The sequence below is a fragment of the Rhodnius prolixus genome, unplaced genomic scaffold, assembly GCF_049639745.1.
Source record: "Rhodnius prolixus isolate KJV_2025 unplaced genomic scaffold, Rpr scaffold_5, whole genome shotgun sequence".
Lineage (NCBI taxonomy): Eukaryota > Metazoa > Arthropoda > Insecta > Hemiptera > Reduviidae > Rhodnius > Rhodnius prolixus.
In genome coordinates, this window is record NW_027411624.1 from 1128445 (window position 1) to 1146394 (window position 17950).

Sequence of the window (17950 nt, forward strand, 5' to 3'; positions counted from 1 at the left end):
CAAAAAACGAAATTCAGTAAAAACTGAAAATTAAAGCCATTCTTAAACCTCTTATTCATTAAGCTCAAATTGTTTTATGATAATAAATTACACGCATTCAATCACTCAAAATATGTTGTCTTACCAACCGCATTGATCGTGTTAGATTGTAAAAGAAAAATATAGTATAAAACAAGTGTGACAATAATTTGGTAGCCACGTGCAGTGCACGTGTCTACCAAGACAGGTCATGATGTCACCGGAAGCTTTCCTTTAGCCTACGTCTTATTTCTGAGAGAATCCCTTCTCTGAGTTCGATCTGATTAATTACCATGTTACCTGAATTGCTATATGGCCCCACTTTTCACAAAATCATTTTTTTCCAAGAGAACTCGAGTTTTTGGTGGTACTACGCTACTGCTCACCTGGTAACCCTGGTTACTCTACGTGAAAAGAGCTCCAGCGATTATTTGAAACACGTACTGGAAGGAAGTTTAATTAATTTAATTTCAAATCTGGTGTTAACCTTCACACAATCTTCTCCTACCGCTGCTATCACGTAATTAAATTATTTGAACCTCAAAATATAAACGGAAATATGTGACTTCCATACTCGTATATGTAATGTATAATAAAGTGGCATTTTGAAAGGATCGTAATGTCACAAAAAATCAATATTTCCGCTTTCGAAAGATGTTCTTCTTTTCAGCTTCCGTAGTCCAGTTTCACATATCGATCTTGTTTGAAATCCTTTTCATACAGAGTGTCGCTTCCATCAAAACGTGCGCTGTTATTAAACTGAAACAGAACGAAATTCGAAGTTTAGAGAAAATGTGTGCAGCAGAACCTGAGGATTGTGGTAAGGTCGACATGCGAGTGTTCCGCCGAACAGAGAACAGTAAGAAGCTCCGTGATAGAGAAAATCTAAGGAGAAACTTGTGGATTCGAGCCGGAATCCCCGAAGAAGTCTGAACGCTGTACTGCTGAGCTAATCCCTTCCCAACTGTCTGCGGCTGCTCCCCAAGCGGAGCGACCGGAAGTCTCGCTGATTCCCAGTTCCCCCTACGATCCCCTTATTCTCCTCCATATTGTGAGAATGACAAAGCAAACCAGCTTTCAATTTTATGAATACACTCTAGAAAATTCTGTCAGTACATTAAACGTTTATTAAAATGCATAGATTCGTGAATATTTAAAAATCTTTTGCAACATGATGCTGAAAGCGCAGATTGCTGCTTGCTCTCAAACAGTTGTTTTAGAGTACGTAATCCATAAATGGCGAAATTGATTTCAAAGATACGAGCACTTGTCTCTCGTTACATGCATTGTGGTCACTCTCTAGCAAAATTACGTGCTGTTTTGATCAATTTGAAACCTGATTTACACAAGAGCACTTGGGGGCGGCAGCAGCACCGCCCCATCGCAGAGCGAGGGCCACAGATTGATATTGATCAAACGAATCCTTGTGAACTGATTCATACGAGTGTAAAGTTGGTAATTTAATATGGGCCAACAGTGGGTCCCTTTTTACCATTTTGTGACGTGGGCTATATTGGCTTGAATGGCCATCGCTAATTGCTAATTGATTCGAAAATAAAAATGTCCACACGCTCTTTATCAGTAATCAAACAAGCACTGAAAGGAAAAAAAGCGAAACCTATGTTCAAAGTTTTCTTTATTTTGCTACCACCATTTTGGTGATTAACGACTGGCTATTCAGTCGGCCGTGTGTCAGGTGTTCCCTTTTAAATTCTCATCTCTACCAGAAAGTATTTATTGATTTTGACGTCACCCTGTCGGAAATATTTGGGTTTCTAACTATGTTCAGGGTGGGGGGTCTATGTGCTCAATTCTGTTTTCTTTGTTAGCTTCCTGTTTAATGGGATATCCTGATGCGAACACTCTCACGACATCCGTAATTCTCCTACTTGAAACTTTACAACTCATACTAAAGAGATTTTTAAACAAGTAAAAGCAGCCATTTTGTATTTCAATATTATAAATATCTTCTTTCTTGGAAAAACTCTAAAATATTTTCAGTAAAGTAGGGTTTCCCAGTCAGCCGATATTTTACAAATTGGAACATCTGATGGATCACAGTAAGGGTAGATGGGAGGAAGGAAGTATCCGCGAATTAAACAGGAAATTTGGGTTGATAAACTTTGGCTAATACGTACGTGCAGACAAATTTATAAGAACCATTTTTCTGGCTCGGTGGACAATAAGAAGTCCCTGTGGAAATCTAATTTCGGGAGTTTTTCCTCAATCTTCTACTTTTATGATAGAGGGAAGTGAAGTTTCAGATGCTGCTTGATGTCGTCACTTCAAGATACTTGTACTCTGCGTCACAAGAACTTCAATTGTCATAATGCTTGATTAAAAAAAGGAAAAAAGAAAAATCGTACAGTAAAATTCTAAAACCTGTTCAGCTAGTGGAGCATAAAGGAAAAGCTTGGAAAAGCGGGCAAGGGGGAAAAAAATAAAAAAAAACAGCGAGAGAAAATTAAACCGGATAGTACAAAAAACTTCCGCCAAAAGTGTCTAAGCGCTGTAAATTAAATTCTGCTGTTGGCCATTGTTTATTTAATGTTGAAATAAATGCACATAACTGTTATAAAAGTTTTCTACAAATGAAACCATCTTAAGGCGCACATTTTGCCCATCAGCATAAATTTGAATTTAACGAGTTTTTACTTTCTTTCGACTCTTTGTAAGAAAGAAATTTTGCATAAATGTTGTTTAGAATGTATTTCCTCAACTATGTAATTTGTTATTGTGCACTGGGTACAATGAAAATATTATTGTTCAAGCAGTACACGATCTCTAGAGAAAATAATTCAATATATTTTATAAGAGGTTTCGAAATACTTCCAACATCAGCATCTTGAAACTGTGGAAAAATATCAGCTCTTCAGCTGTTCTGGGCAGTATTGAGGCCTTACGGCTTCTCTGCCATCATCCCCATTCCAGACCATTCCAGACTCTTTATCTTACTTCCTGCTCCCACGTTCTCCCAAGGGAGACCCCGAAGACTTCTTCTTTCCACAAGCGACTACCACATTCTAATTCGGCTATACGGTTGTCTGCTATCCTGACCACATATATGTAATTAAATATGTAAGTTATCGGAAAAATTTGCAAGTTTCGCATTTGATTATTGGCCCCTTGATACGGTTCATTAGTTTGTCGATTTGATATCCAGTTTTTTATTCTTGTACGACAACTATCCGGAACTATGAACTTTCCTAACCTAATCATTGTTCTCTTGTTTCAGGTAGAAGGGGAGGGAATGGAGAATCCGTGTTTCGAAGGCGAGTCTAGTCCGATTAAGGATCGTGCTCCAGCCACCGTCTACACGATAGAACGAGGACCAGCACAGGAAAACCGTAGAAATCTTCGCCAATCGTTACGCGGACATGCTGCACCTCCGGCACCATGTCTGCACAAAGGCTGTACGGGCGGATGGAGTCTGGATCTTTTACCTACTTCTACGACGACAGGTTCCTCTGGTCCGGCAAGCCGAGTCTCCAGTTTGGTGGCGGCTCTTCTGTTGGCTACAGTGATCACACTCTCTGCCACGGCGGCTCTGCTCTACACCCTCAGATCTGGTCAGTGTCCTTACTCTGTAGTTGACCACCTTAGCGTTATTCTCATAAACATCTTACAAAATCTTGTATCACCATGAATCTGCATGCTTAAGCAAAGTGGCAGCCATAGAAGAAACGGACTTCATTCAGCCAAGATGGTCGGAACGTGTCAACTAGACTAGCCTCCAATCAAACGTCAGCAATAACACGTTGTTAGGCTCTTCAAAAATCGGATTCAGTCTCACCTGAACACCCACAATTTCCTGCCACAATGGCTAATTCTAGCTTAACCTGTCTAAACATGTCTAGCTCCTACCTGCCCACTATTAAGGTTACCGCTTTACCAAAGAATAAATCATAAATCTTGTATTTTGCTTTGAATGAACAATTCATCCAATTTCTCCCCACGAGATCTTCAAATTTGGCAACTCAGGAAGAGCCTATGTTGTAGCAGTCCCTGGGAACCTCTTATGGGAAGGAAAACTGGGAAATCATTTCAATTGAATGTGAAAGGTATAACAATGTTTAAGAAAATCGTTGCATTGGCAGCATTTTAGATAAAATATAGAAAATCTTCAAAATGGTGGCAATAAAATCTCACTTCCGGTTGTGTATTACGGCGTGAGTGTCTTCTCCGACAGAATGGCGTCTCTAACAGGAAACAGAAGTTAGTCCAACTGAGCTAGGACCACCGCAAACCTGGATGAACAGAATTAAAACTGAATTAAAATAAAGAGCCGAACTAGCTAGCTAACGAGATACAGCATGATCATGATCTCCAACTAGCTGCTGCTCCCAGACTGGGCTTCTCTGTGCATACACAAGTTTGCGAGTCAATTATTGACTGCAAACTCAGTAGAAATGTTCGTAGTACGCTGCTACAGCCAATTTGAATATGAAATGTTATGCAATTCCAGCCGGCCCTAAACAATGTCAGGGCCGTTGTGTCTCTGCACCAATTGCTGTGCAAATTTCTGATTAATAAGGCCCTTATGAAGCCAGGTCTAGTAAGGGCACTTCACCTCTTCATCTCCGCGATTTCCAATTCCTTTTCCGTTCTTATATCATTTTGGATTCATTTATTCACCTATTTTACTCGTCTAATTACAGATACTCTCTAATTTGGCACTTCTGCTGGAATTGCAAAATTCTCTTTCTCTTACAGCAACGCTCCAGGATCATTGTGTTTTAAGGGAAGTGGTAAAACTGGGTCTTTAGGGAGAATTCAAAATTTACCGTTTTTTCCCTCCAAAAAAAAAAATCCCTGCAAATATCCCAAAGATGATTTTCTAACAAATACATCTCTTTTTAGTCTTAGGGAACTCTATTTCCCAATGAAAACTCAATGTGAAAAATTTGACACAGTTGCAATTTTATTGAAAGGAAATCAAAATCAGGGGTGCACGTCTTTTTCTCTTTGACAGACCGGAAGTACAAACTGGTCTTTTGAAAGCCCGTTTTCCTGACACAGAGCACCCTAATTCTCTATTATTTCTGAAATTCAAAACGACTACATTACCAGCGGAAAGAGGGAATAACAAAGTACTTGTACAAGCCTAATTTGCTTTAAGATTATTTCCTTTGTTTGTCTAGGAGACAGACACTGACTGCAGCACCTCTAGCGGGTAATTAAACAACTAAAAGCAAACAGTCGCTCCCAAATCCGGCGGCCCCTTCTCTTATTACGTTTTGACTGTTTGCTGTGTTACTAAGGCGTACTGCTGTCTTAGACCCTTTTGCTTACTCTTAATTGTGTTCTGTGACGTACGGTAAAGGTTCCACTTTGGCCCTTTATCTAGCATTTTCTCCTTCAGCTCTTTCTTTGTCTCAGATTTAGAATCTCAGTAAATCTCATGTAAATGATGAAGCAATTTAAACATTAATAAGGGCGAGTTTGAAGAAATGCTGAAAAACCGCACTGGAATCAACACTGAAAGGGGTTGCTGAGATTAATTAATGTTAATTGCATTGCGTCTTCAGGTTATTTTCAGAAAAATCATTTTTTCAGCGCCCCACCCCAAGTTCGCAACAGACTGTCTCAAAATTTTGTGATACTAAGAAATAGAAAGTTGGATTAGATATTTGGTTCAGATGCCACCATGGAATCTTATATTAAGCTTTTGACGAAATCAGCCTGCCGGAAGTGCCCCAGTTTCAGTTCATTCGTAGTTTCCTGTAAATGGTTCCAATGGTAATTCTTCTAAACTTTTTACATAGAACACATGTATATGTAGATATATTTCTTTTATTGAAAGCTTTTCCATGGTAAAGTTTTTTTGAGTAGGGGTTGAAGTTAAGCTTTCCTCTGAAAGCCGATGTAGTGGGAGGTTCGGTTTTCTAACACCTGCGCAGCTGAACTTCAGCGCAATGTTAAGTCCATCCATCACTTGGGATTAAAACTTTTGTTAAGGGAACATTGATTTGAGTGACTTTCAGGTATCCGCATGTTTCTTCAACTGTACTCTTTTATCTCTTTAACAAAAACTTACAGTTTAAAATGTTAAGTATAAGGGTTGATTAAACGCCAAAAGGTACACAAGTATACCTTTTGGCGTTTAATCAACCCTTATACTTAACTTTTTAAACTGTAAGTTTTTGTTAAAGAGTAGAAATAATATAGTAATAATACTTTTAGAGTGGGCCTTACTTGCGTGGGGCAAACTCCCCTTCTTAAGTCGCACAGCGTCGAGACTTAAGTGCAAATCTGTACAAAATTTCGATTCGAATGACATTTCATTCATGATAATTTGAAACGATTGCTGTACTTCCCCTTAACAGGTGTAAGAGCAGATCGTCGCTCTAATGTTACGTAGAGGAGTCCTAACCCTTTCATCCTACCAATTTTTATGAAAATCGGGCTAAGATTTACAGAGTAATTAGTAATAATAATTTCGGAGGGGGCCTTACATAAAGGTGACTAACTCCTCTCCCATTCAATGTACAGCGTCGAGACCCCCAAAAGACACATCTATATAAAATTCCGAATCGAATGACACCTCATTCATGAAAATCGGTTCGCGCGTTTAGGCGCTACGTTGTTTACAAAAAAGGTAACAACAACAACAACAACAAGAACAAGACCAATTTTTGAAAATGCCGTTTTTGCTCATTTTCAGCAACTTTTTTCTCGAAATCTATTATATCTGTGTGGTTGCAAAAAATTACAGTCATAAAGGAGGATTAGCCCTATATTATAAAGAAAATTGGGGAATTTTATATTTTATAGAAAAAGAGAAACAAATTGTCAAATTTGGGTGTTTTTCAACGTTACGCTTTTTCGTGCAGAGTTTTTGACGATCAACCCTTATACTGTCCTACCGGACAGTTTTAATAAAGTAATTTGAACCAATAGTATTAAAGTCTTTTATATAGAAATTATAATTTAAGGCAGAATTGATTACGTAAATTGCCTTAAGAGAAAGTCATGTGAGTATTGACATCTGACAATTTTTCTCTTTACATTAAGTTTTTTGAAAAGATGAAATTGATAAATTTTCAATATCTTTTTACATGTTTTTGTTAAGTTTAAGTAAGAAAAAATGTTAGTGTGACAAAGGCTGCAAATATGGTGGAAAGGGCGTGGTCTAACTGGATGTGGGTGCGGCCATATTACAAAAAACTAGCTTTTGATTGGCCCAAGAAAACGCCCTCATTCTATGCCTTTAAACCTTCATTAAAATTGACCAATTATTCAACGCTAATTATTTCTAAGAAATTTTCCCGTCAACTCTCTCAGAACATAAATTCAATTATGTTTACGTAACTACGCCTTGCGGAAATTTTGCTGCAAATAAACAATTTATTCTGATCTATACGCAATAGCTGTATGTATTATCTAATTTCTCCACTCAGCAGTTTTCGAAGGCCTAGGGAACTGGTTAGATTCAGGACCATGGAATGCGGATAGAGTCTAGTCAGAAGAACGTCACGACGTCATGGTTGAGCAGCATGGAAAATATTGTTCTTATGGTTCACTGCTTCCGGTGTAACAGATCTGAGGTTATAACCATCTGGTCTGGTGGCCAAAGATCGTCACGGGGCGCGAATCACAAAAGCGTAGAAGACATCTGAGGAGACGGCTTTTTTTTGAGGTTTTTAGAAGTTTCCCAACAGCATGGAGGCCATCACATCATTCGATTAGCATTATTCCTGTAAAGATCTGATCCTGCTTTAGTCCTTGGTATATGTCAGGACATTAGCTCTCTTCGCCGCGAGCATCTTCTAAACTAAATGTAAGCGCAAGACTTTTCCCTGACGTGAATCTTAAACATGCTTAGTTGAAGTAGAGGATTTCTAAAAAATAAAAAAGTCAATATTAAAAATGCAAACTCCCAAGATTGCTCGAGCATAATTAACGCCGCATTAAGCGCTAGTGGTACATCCGCCTATCAAAAAGACATTTCCATGAAAAGTAAACAGCATTACTGGAGTGTTAAGAGTGATTATGGGAAGGACAAGTGGCAGTGCGACAGATGGATGTTTAGCGAGGGATTGAAAGAGGGAGCTGGAGGCCCGCGGGAACTGGCGGGACAAGTTCCTACCCCACAGTATGTCTGGACGACGTGCAGATCTGGCGGTTAATGCCGCCGAACAATATTTGCCCAGCAAAGAACGTCTGCTACATGGTCGCTACTCCAGTTCATCTGCTTGTAGTAATACTCTAAATTACTTTTGCCTTTAATCCCTACCACACACTGTCCGTCCACCCCCCACCTCTTCTTCCTCAGTTTTCCTCATTAAGTTACACTATAATTTCCACTTTAAAACAAGGCCGGTTTCTCCTTCCCGCCAGGAAGGGCGCTCCACTCTGTTTATCTTCCAAAGTCCTCTTAATGTTCTATTCAGCTTACTTCTTTGTTGCCTACATTCAGAATATTTCACCCAAGAAGATCTCAGCTAATTACTGTTATAATACTAAAAACTTCTTGCAAAATGCTTTGCTCTCAAGTCATGAAATTTAAAGGACTTAAGTTTTGCAGTTTTCATTGATTTTTTTTTTTTTTACTTCAAAAGTACGACCGGAAGATAGTAATTCAATGAGCTTAGGAGAACTTACAAATAGATTTTACCTCCTCCGCTCACTACATCAAGAACTTGGAAAGAGATTTTGGGAGCAATTAGTGGAGATGTGTGAGGCTGTGGTGATATTGGCTCGTAATGATCTGAAGGTTTTTGCCCAAAGAAAAACTAATATTTTCCAATTTTCTAACAGATGGAAAACTTGTAACTTCCCACTTCATTTATTTGAAGGAGGGGAAGGTGGGAGGAAGGAAGTTTTATAATACTCACTAGACTTCCTCTTACAATTGTAAGTGACGTAAAAGTCATCGTCATTAATCTCATTAAAGTCCGTGAGATGTGACGTAATGTTTTATTGTCCGCAAGTTCAACATGCAGAAATTCATTATTTATCTCTCAAATAAACATACACACAAACTTACCACCAATTTGTTAAAACCACTTTTTTCGGCCTCTGGGGACCTCGAAATGGATATTTGCGATGAAAGTCGCCAAAGTTCGACCAAATCGAAAACCTGCACTTGCGTTCTCTTTACGAGTCATAAGATAAGTTTAAAGTTGTTTTTTTGTTCTTTTACAACTTTGTAGTTTTAATTATACTATTTTCCATTTATAAAAAAACATGCCTCACAATACTATAGATTATGGGATAGCATTATAGTATTTTTTTTTATTATTATTTTTTCCGGCGCATCAACTGCAAGGTTATTAGCGCCTCACGCTCTTTCCTTTCCACTCGATCTAGAATGGCGCTTGCCCAAAGTACCCAGCATCCAAAACAAAGCCTTTAGATGGTCAAAGACGGAGGGAGCTAAGGAGATATGGTATGATGGTCTTGACTTACTCTCTTTACCATCGCATCCGACGACGGAGAGAAGTCAGCCTAACATTTCGCGCCATTCTTTAGCTAATAGCAGGGGATTGCTTGCTAAATCAGTTTACCTAAGGACTAACTAAATAAATACATTCATATCAATAAATACATTTTTACTGATAAATACATTTATACCAGCAAGTACATTCATGCCAATAAATACATTTTTACTGATAAATACATTTATACCAGCAAGTACATTCATGCCAATAAATACATTTTTACTGATAAATACATTTATACCAGCAAGTACATTCATGCCAATAAATACATTTTTACTGATAAATACATTTATACCAGCAAGTACATTCATGCCAATAAATACATTTTTACTGATAAATACATTTATACCAGCAAGTACATTCATGCCAATAAATACATTTTTACTGATAAATACATTTATACCAGCAAGTACATTCATGCCAATAAATACATTTTTACTGATAAATACATTTTTACTAATAAATACATTTATACCAGCAAGTACATTCATGCCAATAAATACATTTATACCAGCAAGTACATTCATGCCAATAAATACATTTTTACTAATAAATACACACTTTCTACACTTACTCTGGAGGAGTGTACTCGATATTCCACTCCTCGCTTAAGATATCCTAACCTAGCCTAACCTAACTGAACTAAATTTTACTATACAAGTTACTACTCTTCAAAAAGTCAAACAGCTTTCCTATATAAGGGGAACCCTCTTTTAAAATTGCCCGTAAGTTACATGGTAGCCCTGTTCTTTGTCTCTTTCCTTTAAGTGCCTGACACTCTTCTAACATGTGGATCACGGTCATTAGATTAAAACTGTCCGGTAGGACAGTTGTATAAGGGTTGATCGTCAAAAACTGCACGAAAAAGCGTAACGTTGAAAAACACCCAACTTTGACAATTTTTTTCTCTTTTTCTATAAAAGATAAAATTCCCAAATTTTCTTTAAAATAAAGGGCAAACCCTCCTTTATGACTGTAATTTTTCTGCAACAACCCAGATCTTATAGGTTTCGAGGAAAAAGTTGCCGAAAATGAGCAAAAACGGCTTTTTCAAAAAATGTTGTTGTTCTTCTTGTTGTTGTTGTTGTTGTTGTTGTTGTTGTTGTTGTTGTTGTTACCTTTTTTGTAAACTGCGTAGCGCCTAAACGCGGGAACCGATTTTCATGAATGAGGTGTCATTCGATTCGGAATTTTATGTAGATGTGCCTTTTGGGGGTCTCCACGCTGTACATCGAATGGGAGAGGAGTAAGCCCCCTTTATGTAAGGCCCCCTCCAAAATTATTATTACTAATTACTCTGTAAATCTTGGCCCGATTTGGATAAAATTTGGTAGGATGATAGGGATAAGGCTCCCCTACGTAACAATAAAGCGGCGACCAGCTCTTACACTTGTTAAGAGGAAGTATAGCAATCGTTTCAAATTATCGAGACGTGAACCGATTTTCATGAATGAAGTGTCATTCGAATCGAAATTTTGTGCAGATTTGTACTTTAAAAGTCTCGACGCCATGCCTCATAAGGAAGGGAGTTGGCCCTACCTAAATAAGGCCCTTTCTAAAATTATTATTACCAATATTTCTATAAAGCTTAGTCCGATTTTGATAAAATTTAGCACGAAGTGATTAAAGCTCCTCTACGTGGCTGTGAAGTGCCATCATGCTCTTACGCCTACTAAGAGGAAGTACTGCACTCGTTAAAATTATCAATGAGTGAACCGATTTTCATCAATGAATTGTCGTTCGATTCAAAATCTTTGCCTTTTAGGGAGAAGTACTGCAATCGCAGTTTATTTTTCTTGCTCCTCTTAAAAGGAAGTACTGAAATCGCAGTTTAATTTTGCTATTTACGCACAAATACCTTCCTATTTTATTAAAAACGCTTTCTCAAAAAAATTGTTATTGAGGATGGGACCGCAATTATAATCATTATTTAAAAAGATCTCTCCAGTAGTTACGGTTCCGACTTAAGGGCTTATCAGGTTATAATGATAGAATGGCCTATTCCAAATTTTAAAAAAATCTGTAAAGCAGATATGTAACTTTGCAAAATACACAAAAAGAAAAATCTATCCAAAAGGTACAAAAATCTCCTTAACAAAAACTTACAGTTTAAAATGTTAAGTATAAGGGTTGATTAAACGCCAAAAGGTACACAAATCAGCAAGTACCCATCATTTCATTTATACTTCATTGATATGATTTAAGTAATTTTCTGCATTAACTTTTCCTTCACATTTTTAGAATTTATTAGATGTCACAGACCCTTATGCTGGCCACTTCATTTACAATATTTTTTTGTTATAATTATTATAAATCACATATATGTACAAGCATGTTAAAGTAGAAAAAGACAAAGTTAGAGTCGGCTACTGTCTTGAATTCGTCTTACCGAAATATTCGTGAGCACAAATAATACACAGATAATAACAAGTAGATTATTCAACAACAATTATTCATTTCTCAATTGTAATTTAATTTAGTCCCCCTAATTTTACATGTAGTAAAATACTGGAATAATTAGCTGTCCTAAAAATATGCATATCTTATTTATTTTATATTACACATATTACAACATTTAAGGATGAATACCTAGATTGAGAATGTAATTGAAACTATATTATTTGCGATAAAGCCAGATAATTATTACCTATTATTATAAACGTTTGACTACTACATAAAATGACAATTACTTTGATCGAAGAATGAACTTAAACCGACGATTTTTATTTAAAAATAAAAATAAATAAATAAAATAAACAAAATCATTGATGTATGTTGGTGTAAGCATTTTTTAAAAAAGGTTTTGAATTTTTTAGCCTCAATTTTTTTTTATTTTTTATAACGTTTTTCTTTTTAACCTGTATTTAACAGTTTGATTATTATAAATAACTAGATATGACAGTCAATCTACAGTGCTACTTGAAAATATATTTTGTAGATGAAACTGGCCAGCATAAGGGTCTGTGACATCTAATAAATTCTAAAAATGTGAAGGAAAAGTTAATGCAGAAAATTACTTAAATCATATCAATGAAGTATAAATGAAATGATGGGTACTTGCTGATTTGTGTACCTTTTGGCGTTTAATCAACCCTTATACTTAACATTTTAAACTGTAAGTTTTTGTTAAGGATATGTATATCATTTCTAGAACTTTCCTTTTTTGTGTGTTGGTTTCTGATTTAAGTATCTTTGTGTTTGGAAAATCGAAAGTGTGATGATTTACTACAAAATACTTGACAATTGGCAACACTGACTTCCACACAACCTAACACGTATTACACTTAGACCGATCACACTCAGTCCATGAACAGACAAGACAGAAGACACACCAACCCTGAAATGTAATAATAGTATTACTTTCTAAACTAGGTAAGTAATTTTTGTAAATTCCGTTTTATTATACATATTCATTTCAATAGAATCATTGTTAACAATCTGTAAATTTGTTCCACAGCCCTGAAGATGACCTAGTCTCTAGGTCGAAAGGTCGGCAAAATAAACTTTACTAGACTGAAATGGCAGTTATTTTTTCAATCCCATTATATTATTAACTAAGATAGTTATTGAAATATAATGATAATTTGCTAATTTGTTCGCAGTTCATGAGAACTATCCGCCCGCGGACGCAGTGATAACCTCTTCGGATTCTTGGTCAGGTAAGCCAGTTTTTATTTTAAGATCACTAGAGATATTATTGGCATTAAACCTAAAAATGAATTTATGGATAGAATTTACCAGGGTAAATGTTTAAAGTTAAAATTGTAAACCGCTACGACTATGTGACGTTTAATTGAATTAGACGGAACTATTTTAGAGTAAATATTTTGAAAAAGTTGAAAAATCTATTCATTAAAGTGCTACTTCCGATTGAGTGTTTTTAACGGAAGTTATTTTTTTGAAATGACTCAATTCTAACAGGAAGTAAGAGAGAGAATGCAAATTTGACTTGTTGAAATAATCAGGCAATCAGGTCGCTATCTCTCCTCGGTTACCAAGGAGATTATTCTCTCGGCTCTTTTTTAATTTCTCTTATTGCAGATGAGAAAAGTATTTACATCAAAAAGTTCAATGTAACTAAAAAGTTTTCTTGCCTTGTCCAAATCGTGTGACATATCAAATTTCTTTAAAACCAGTTTACTATATTCTACTTTTATAGTAGAACATTCTTGGGTTTGGCGTGTTTCGATTTTATTACCTAACACATTCACAGTAAATTAACTTTCTAAACAGGTGCATAACATTATGATTTCCGTTAGTAGTTTATTTCTAACGCATTATTTAGTTTGCAATGATCCAGCTGGGCGGCGCCACTAGCGCGCTCAGTGACTAATGCTTAGGCTGCTATATTAATAGCACCGGGGACTGTTTGATCTATGGAGTACAGTCAGTGGGAATCATGCCAATGAATCAAAGGATTCTTTTTTCTTTTTTTTAAGGAAAAAAATAATTCATAAAATCACAGGGACAGCTCCTAGGCATAGCAAATCTTCAAATAAATCTTAGGGACAAAGGTGTTAAAGGGAATGCCATAAATAAAAAAGAAGTAAAGAAAAAAATACGGGCGACTACAAAATAAAAATGAAAAAAAACCTTCCCGAAGGACAAGGCGCTCCAGGAGTGTTTGGTACACATCTTTTTATTTTTTTTGAACTGGGAAACTGTGTCATGGACCATGAACGTTTCTTTGTTCACATTCAGTTCAAACTGTGCTGCTTAGAAGACCATGCTCTTCAGTTATTTTGGTTCGATAATCTCAATGGATCATATAAAAATGTAGCCTCTCTCTCTGTTCCAGATCTTGTAATTCTGTTAATTCTTAAGCACAAATAGAGACACAGGTTTTTAGATCTTCTGGATTTTATACATAATGCGCTTGGAAGGTGTAACATTTCTCACCTTGTGAGACAACTTGGGCTCTTGTCAGGAATCTTCAGCTGGGATTATCAGTAAATGTAGTGGCAAGTAGGTTCTCATTCAGTCAGTTCCCAAGTTACTCCCTTTGTCATGAAGAGGTTGCAGGAACTAATTTTAGGAGTAAGGGTTATACAGAAAGGAATGTTCGTTACCGAAATTTAGGACGAATTTGAGGTTTCATTGGTCTTGGTGGTTCAGGATTCAGCTTGTGGCGATTCCACTCGTTCGAACTTTAGTGGTAATCTGGTGAGACTTGGTGGTTATAGATACAGATCTTTAGAACAGCTTGCGACATACAATCCACTAATCACGAGCCTCTGTTGGTCAAAGGAAAACGGGAAATTTCCTAGGAAAACTGGTCGCAGGTCTTGTCGCCTCTAACTATGACCTAAATCTGGGTCTCATGTTGGACCTTCAGGTTGATAGGCTCAGAAAACATCTCAAAAACGATTCTTTCGTTGGTTGTTCAATCCAATTTTACAGGTTGTCACGCTCGTCTATCTTCGTCGCAGTGCGAAACCACTTGTCCTTGGAGCCCAAAAGAGAAACTAGGTGGGAAAATTCAGGAACCAGAAAACAGGAATTTCTTGGACGTTTTCCAGTAGATTTCTTTAAATAGGTATTTTTTAAATTTCAAATTACTTCAAGGAAATTTATTTTAGGCGATTCCGGAGATTTCGCTCCTCCATCAGTTAAGTAAACATTCATAATTTGAATAAATAGTTTACAACTAAAACAAGATAAAGCTAATCCATTTGTAAAGTGTGCAATTACTTTCCTGACTAGATTAAAGTTTTTTTAAAAAAGAAAAACCTGGCAATTTCCCTTCATTAAGTCAACTAACGAGAGATCGCTTGATGACAAGTCAACATGGGTAATGTTGACTAAAAGTGCAGACTGCAGGACGGCACAGCTGGCTTGACAGATCCCTGTTTACAAAAAAAAAAATAATAAATGGTTCACCATTTTACGAGGAACTCGTTGGTGTTTAGAAGGGTCGGTTTGGTAACATATTGTAGGCAATTAGTAACAACCAGCACTAGGGATACACCTATTTGGGAGAAATTATCAACCTTTTTTTGAGGGGCCAAAGGGATGTCTCTCGGCCCTTTCTTCAGCATCTGGACCTAACGGACTGCCACCCTCTGTGTTGCGGTCACCAACAGTAACACAGTTTGGTCGACTGTCACGTTCAGAACTTCTGCTGGTAGCCGTAAGTATTGTAATCGAGAGATTTCCCTAAAAAGGAAAGTTTTCGGGTTTGATGAAAACGGAAAACAGTTTTTCTACAGTTCTACAGAACTCACAAACTGAGAATTGCAGTCATTTCAACTTTGACATTGAGTTTAGGTCAAAGCACACCTACCTGAATTCAGCATGATTAAATGTGTTACTAAAATTTCGAAACCAGACCAACATCTCCCGTCCATCGGAAGTACCAGTTTACTAAACGGAAGTGGCCCTTTTAGCCACTTTTCTGACAAACTCACTAGACCCTCAACTAGATCTGTTACCTCTATTGCAATCATTTTTCTAGGCAGTTAGCGTAATGAACGGGCTGTTTTTTCAAACTTTAAAATCTTGGTAAGAATTAAATGAGTTTAAAGCATTCGGAAAACACGTCAGCCAGTGAATGGAGGCCATGGGGGAAATCTTGTGAGGATGCTGGCCAGATTCTTGCCCTACCACACCCCTCTCGCTAGTTCGCAGCTCACAGAGGAGGCTCTAGCGTCACAAACTGGTAGAGTTCGAGTCCAAAGTTTAGTGGTTTGCCGCACAAAGTTGCACAATTTCATTTTGTATTTGCCAACAATAAACATAACTACAAAGTTCTCTTAACGAGCGATTTTTTGTTTCCACTTACTTTCATGCCACGAAACAAAGTAGATATTCAAAGGTGTTGGCAGTTGGCAATCGGTTAGAGACGAGGCCCGCAAAGCTAAGATGGTACTGGGTTCGATCCCCGGAGATTAGGCCTTGGATTTTATTCAAATGCTTTAAATGAGAAATTCACGGTAAAGTATGTTTTTAGTCGTCTCTGTCTGCAACCCCAAATTTGGTAGTTGGAGGTAAAGCCCACCTGAAAATAGTTGGCATTATATTACTTTTTGTAAGTTATTATTCAAAATGCCAAAACTGCAATTTCAATTAACTAAATCGACTCTAATATCGATTTTTCAACTGAAGAAGATAAAACTTTGGTTTTTTTTTTTTTGTATAAGAGAAGGTTATACGGTGGTTAGCTGTTTACCAACTAAAAGAGAGCTGCTATGGATGCTCGATCTGAAGACTGCCTGAGACTCTTGTTTGGGAAAAAATAAGTTGAAGGACCCATTTCCTGTTGCAGCCTTTCGTAATACATTAATTCACTTTCTTCTATTTTGTTTCCCCATGAATACTTTTAATAACCCCAGAGCTTGCAGCAGAAAACCATGACGGTCTATAATGGTCCTTAACAAGAATCGATAACCCAATTTTTCCCTCGTAAATATCCTCAGAATTATTCGCCGAGTTTTAACGGCTGTAAATTTTAAATGAAAGTTTCCAGCCGTTAGTTAGTTGCGGTCTTGATTGATGAGCAAGCCGAGAGGATTATTGTGTGTTGCCAACCGACCAAACAATCAATCACAATTCATCAAACATTGATCCAAACCAATTACCCACAAATTTAAGTCCTTTAATATTTGATGCATTTCTACTTGAACAGCGCGCGTAACAATTCACTCAAGTAATTACGCATAGAGAAAGTTATGGAAAAATCGTTTCAATTGAACTCTTATGAATTCATAATGTTGTGTATTTTTATGACTTCAAAATGGAAATCTTCTTCTTCTTAAGGAGGGTACGAGAGAGATGTAATGCTCCCAAGGGAACGCTGCCAGTGTTGGCAGGTCTGTCAGTCGGCTGTTATATAATAAACACCTCCCATCACCTAACATTCACACACTGTGGTATTTCCAACTAGAAATAGCAAGACACACGTGTTGCCAAAATGCAATACCGGTCCAACAAGCAGCCTTTTGGACTGGTTCACTTAGGGCCGTATGACCATTTCACTTTTAGAATTGCAGTTCCCCCCCTCCCCAATGGCTGCATCAACACACTTGGAACAACAATCACAAGAAACAACTGATTGGCCGAGTGCCCATTTTCTAAGAGTATTCTCTCTCTCGTATTTTAAGTTCTTCAACTTTTAAATTGAGTCAATTTTCTCCTTCACTTTTATTACCTATTTTATTCTTGAGGGGAACTATTGCATTAATTTCAGATGTTCCTGGAATGTTGACGAATATCAACAGATCTTCCGAGCTTAAAGCTGTTTACCGGATATAATTGTAATTACATTTTTGTCCGTCACCAGACAGTGAACTGTAACATACTCTTAGGAAGGTGAACCCTAAGGACTCCAACCCTGGATCTCCATTGCACAAAACATGATTCTTTCCCCAAAAATGCAGAATAATCATTTGCCCATACCGGAATGTGAGATGTCAGAAGCTTGTTCGAGGAGAAAATTGAAGAACCGACTAGCTGGGTCCGAACTAGGAATCTCCGCCTAGAAATCCAGTCCG

At 37.2% G+C, this 17950-nt stretch overlaps 1 protein-coding gene across 1 annotated transcript in view; it reads left to right on the forward strand.

The window, feature by feature from the left end:
• Positions 1–17950, forward strand: part of LOC141458800 (uncharacterized) — a 197305-nt gene that overhangs the window by 149754 nt on the left and 29601 nt on the right. Inside the window, exons 2-3 of the mRNA XM_074137268.1 lie at positions 3254–3587; positions 13064–13120. Coding sequence (XP_073993369.1) covers positions 3269–3587; positions 13064–13120 — 376 coding nt within the window. The 5' untranslated portion in view covers positions 3254–3268. The remainder of the gene's footprint in view (positions 1–3253; positions 3588–13063; positions 13121–17950) is intronic.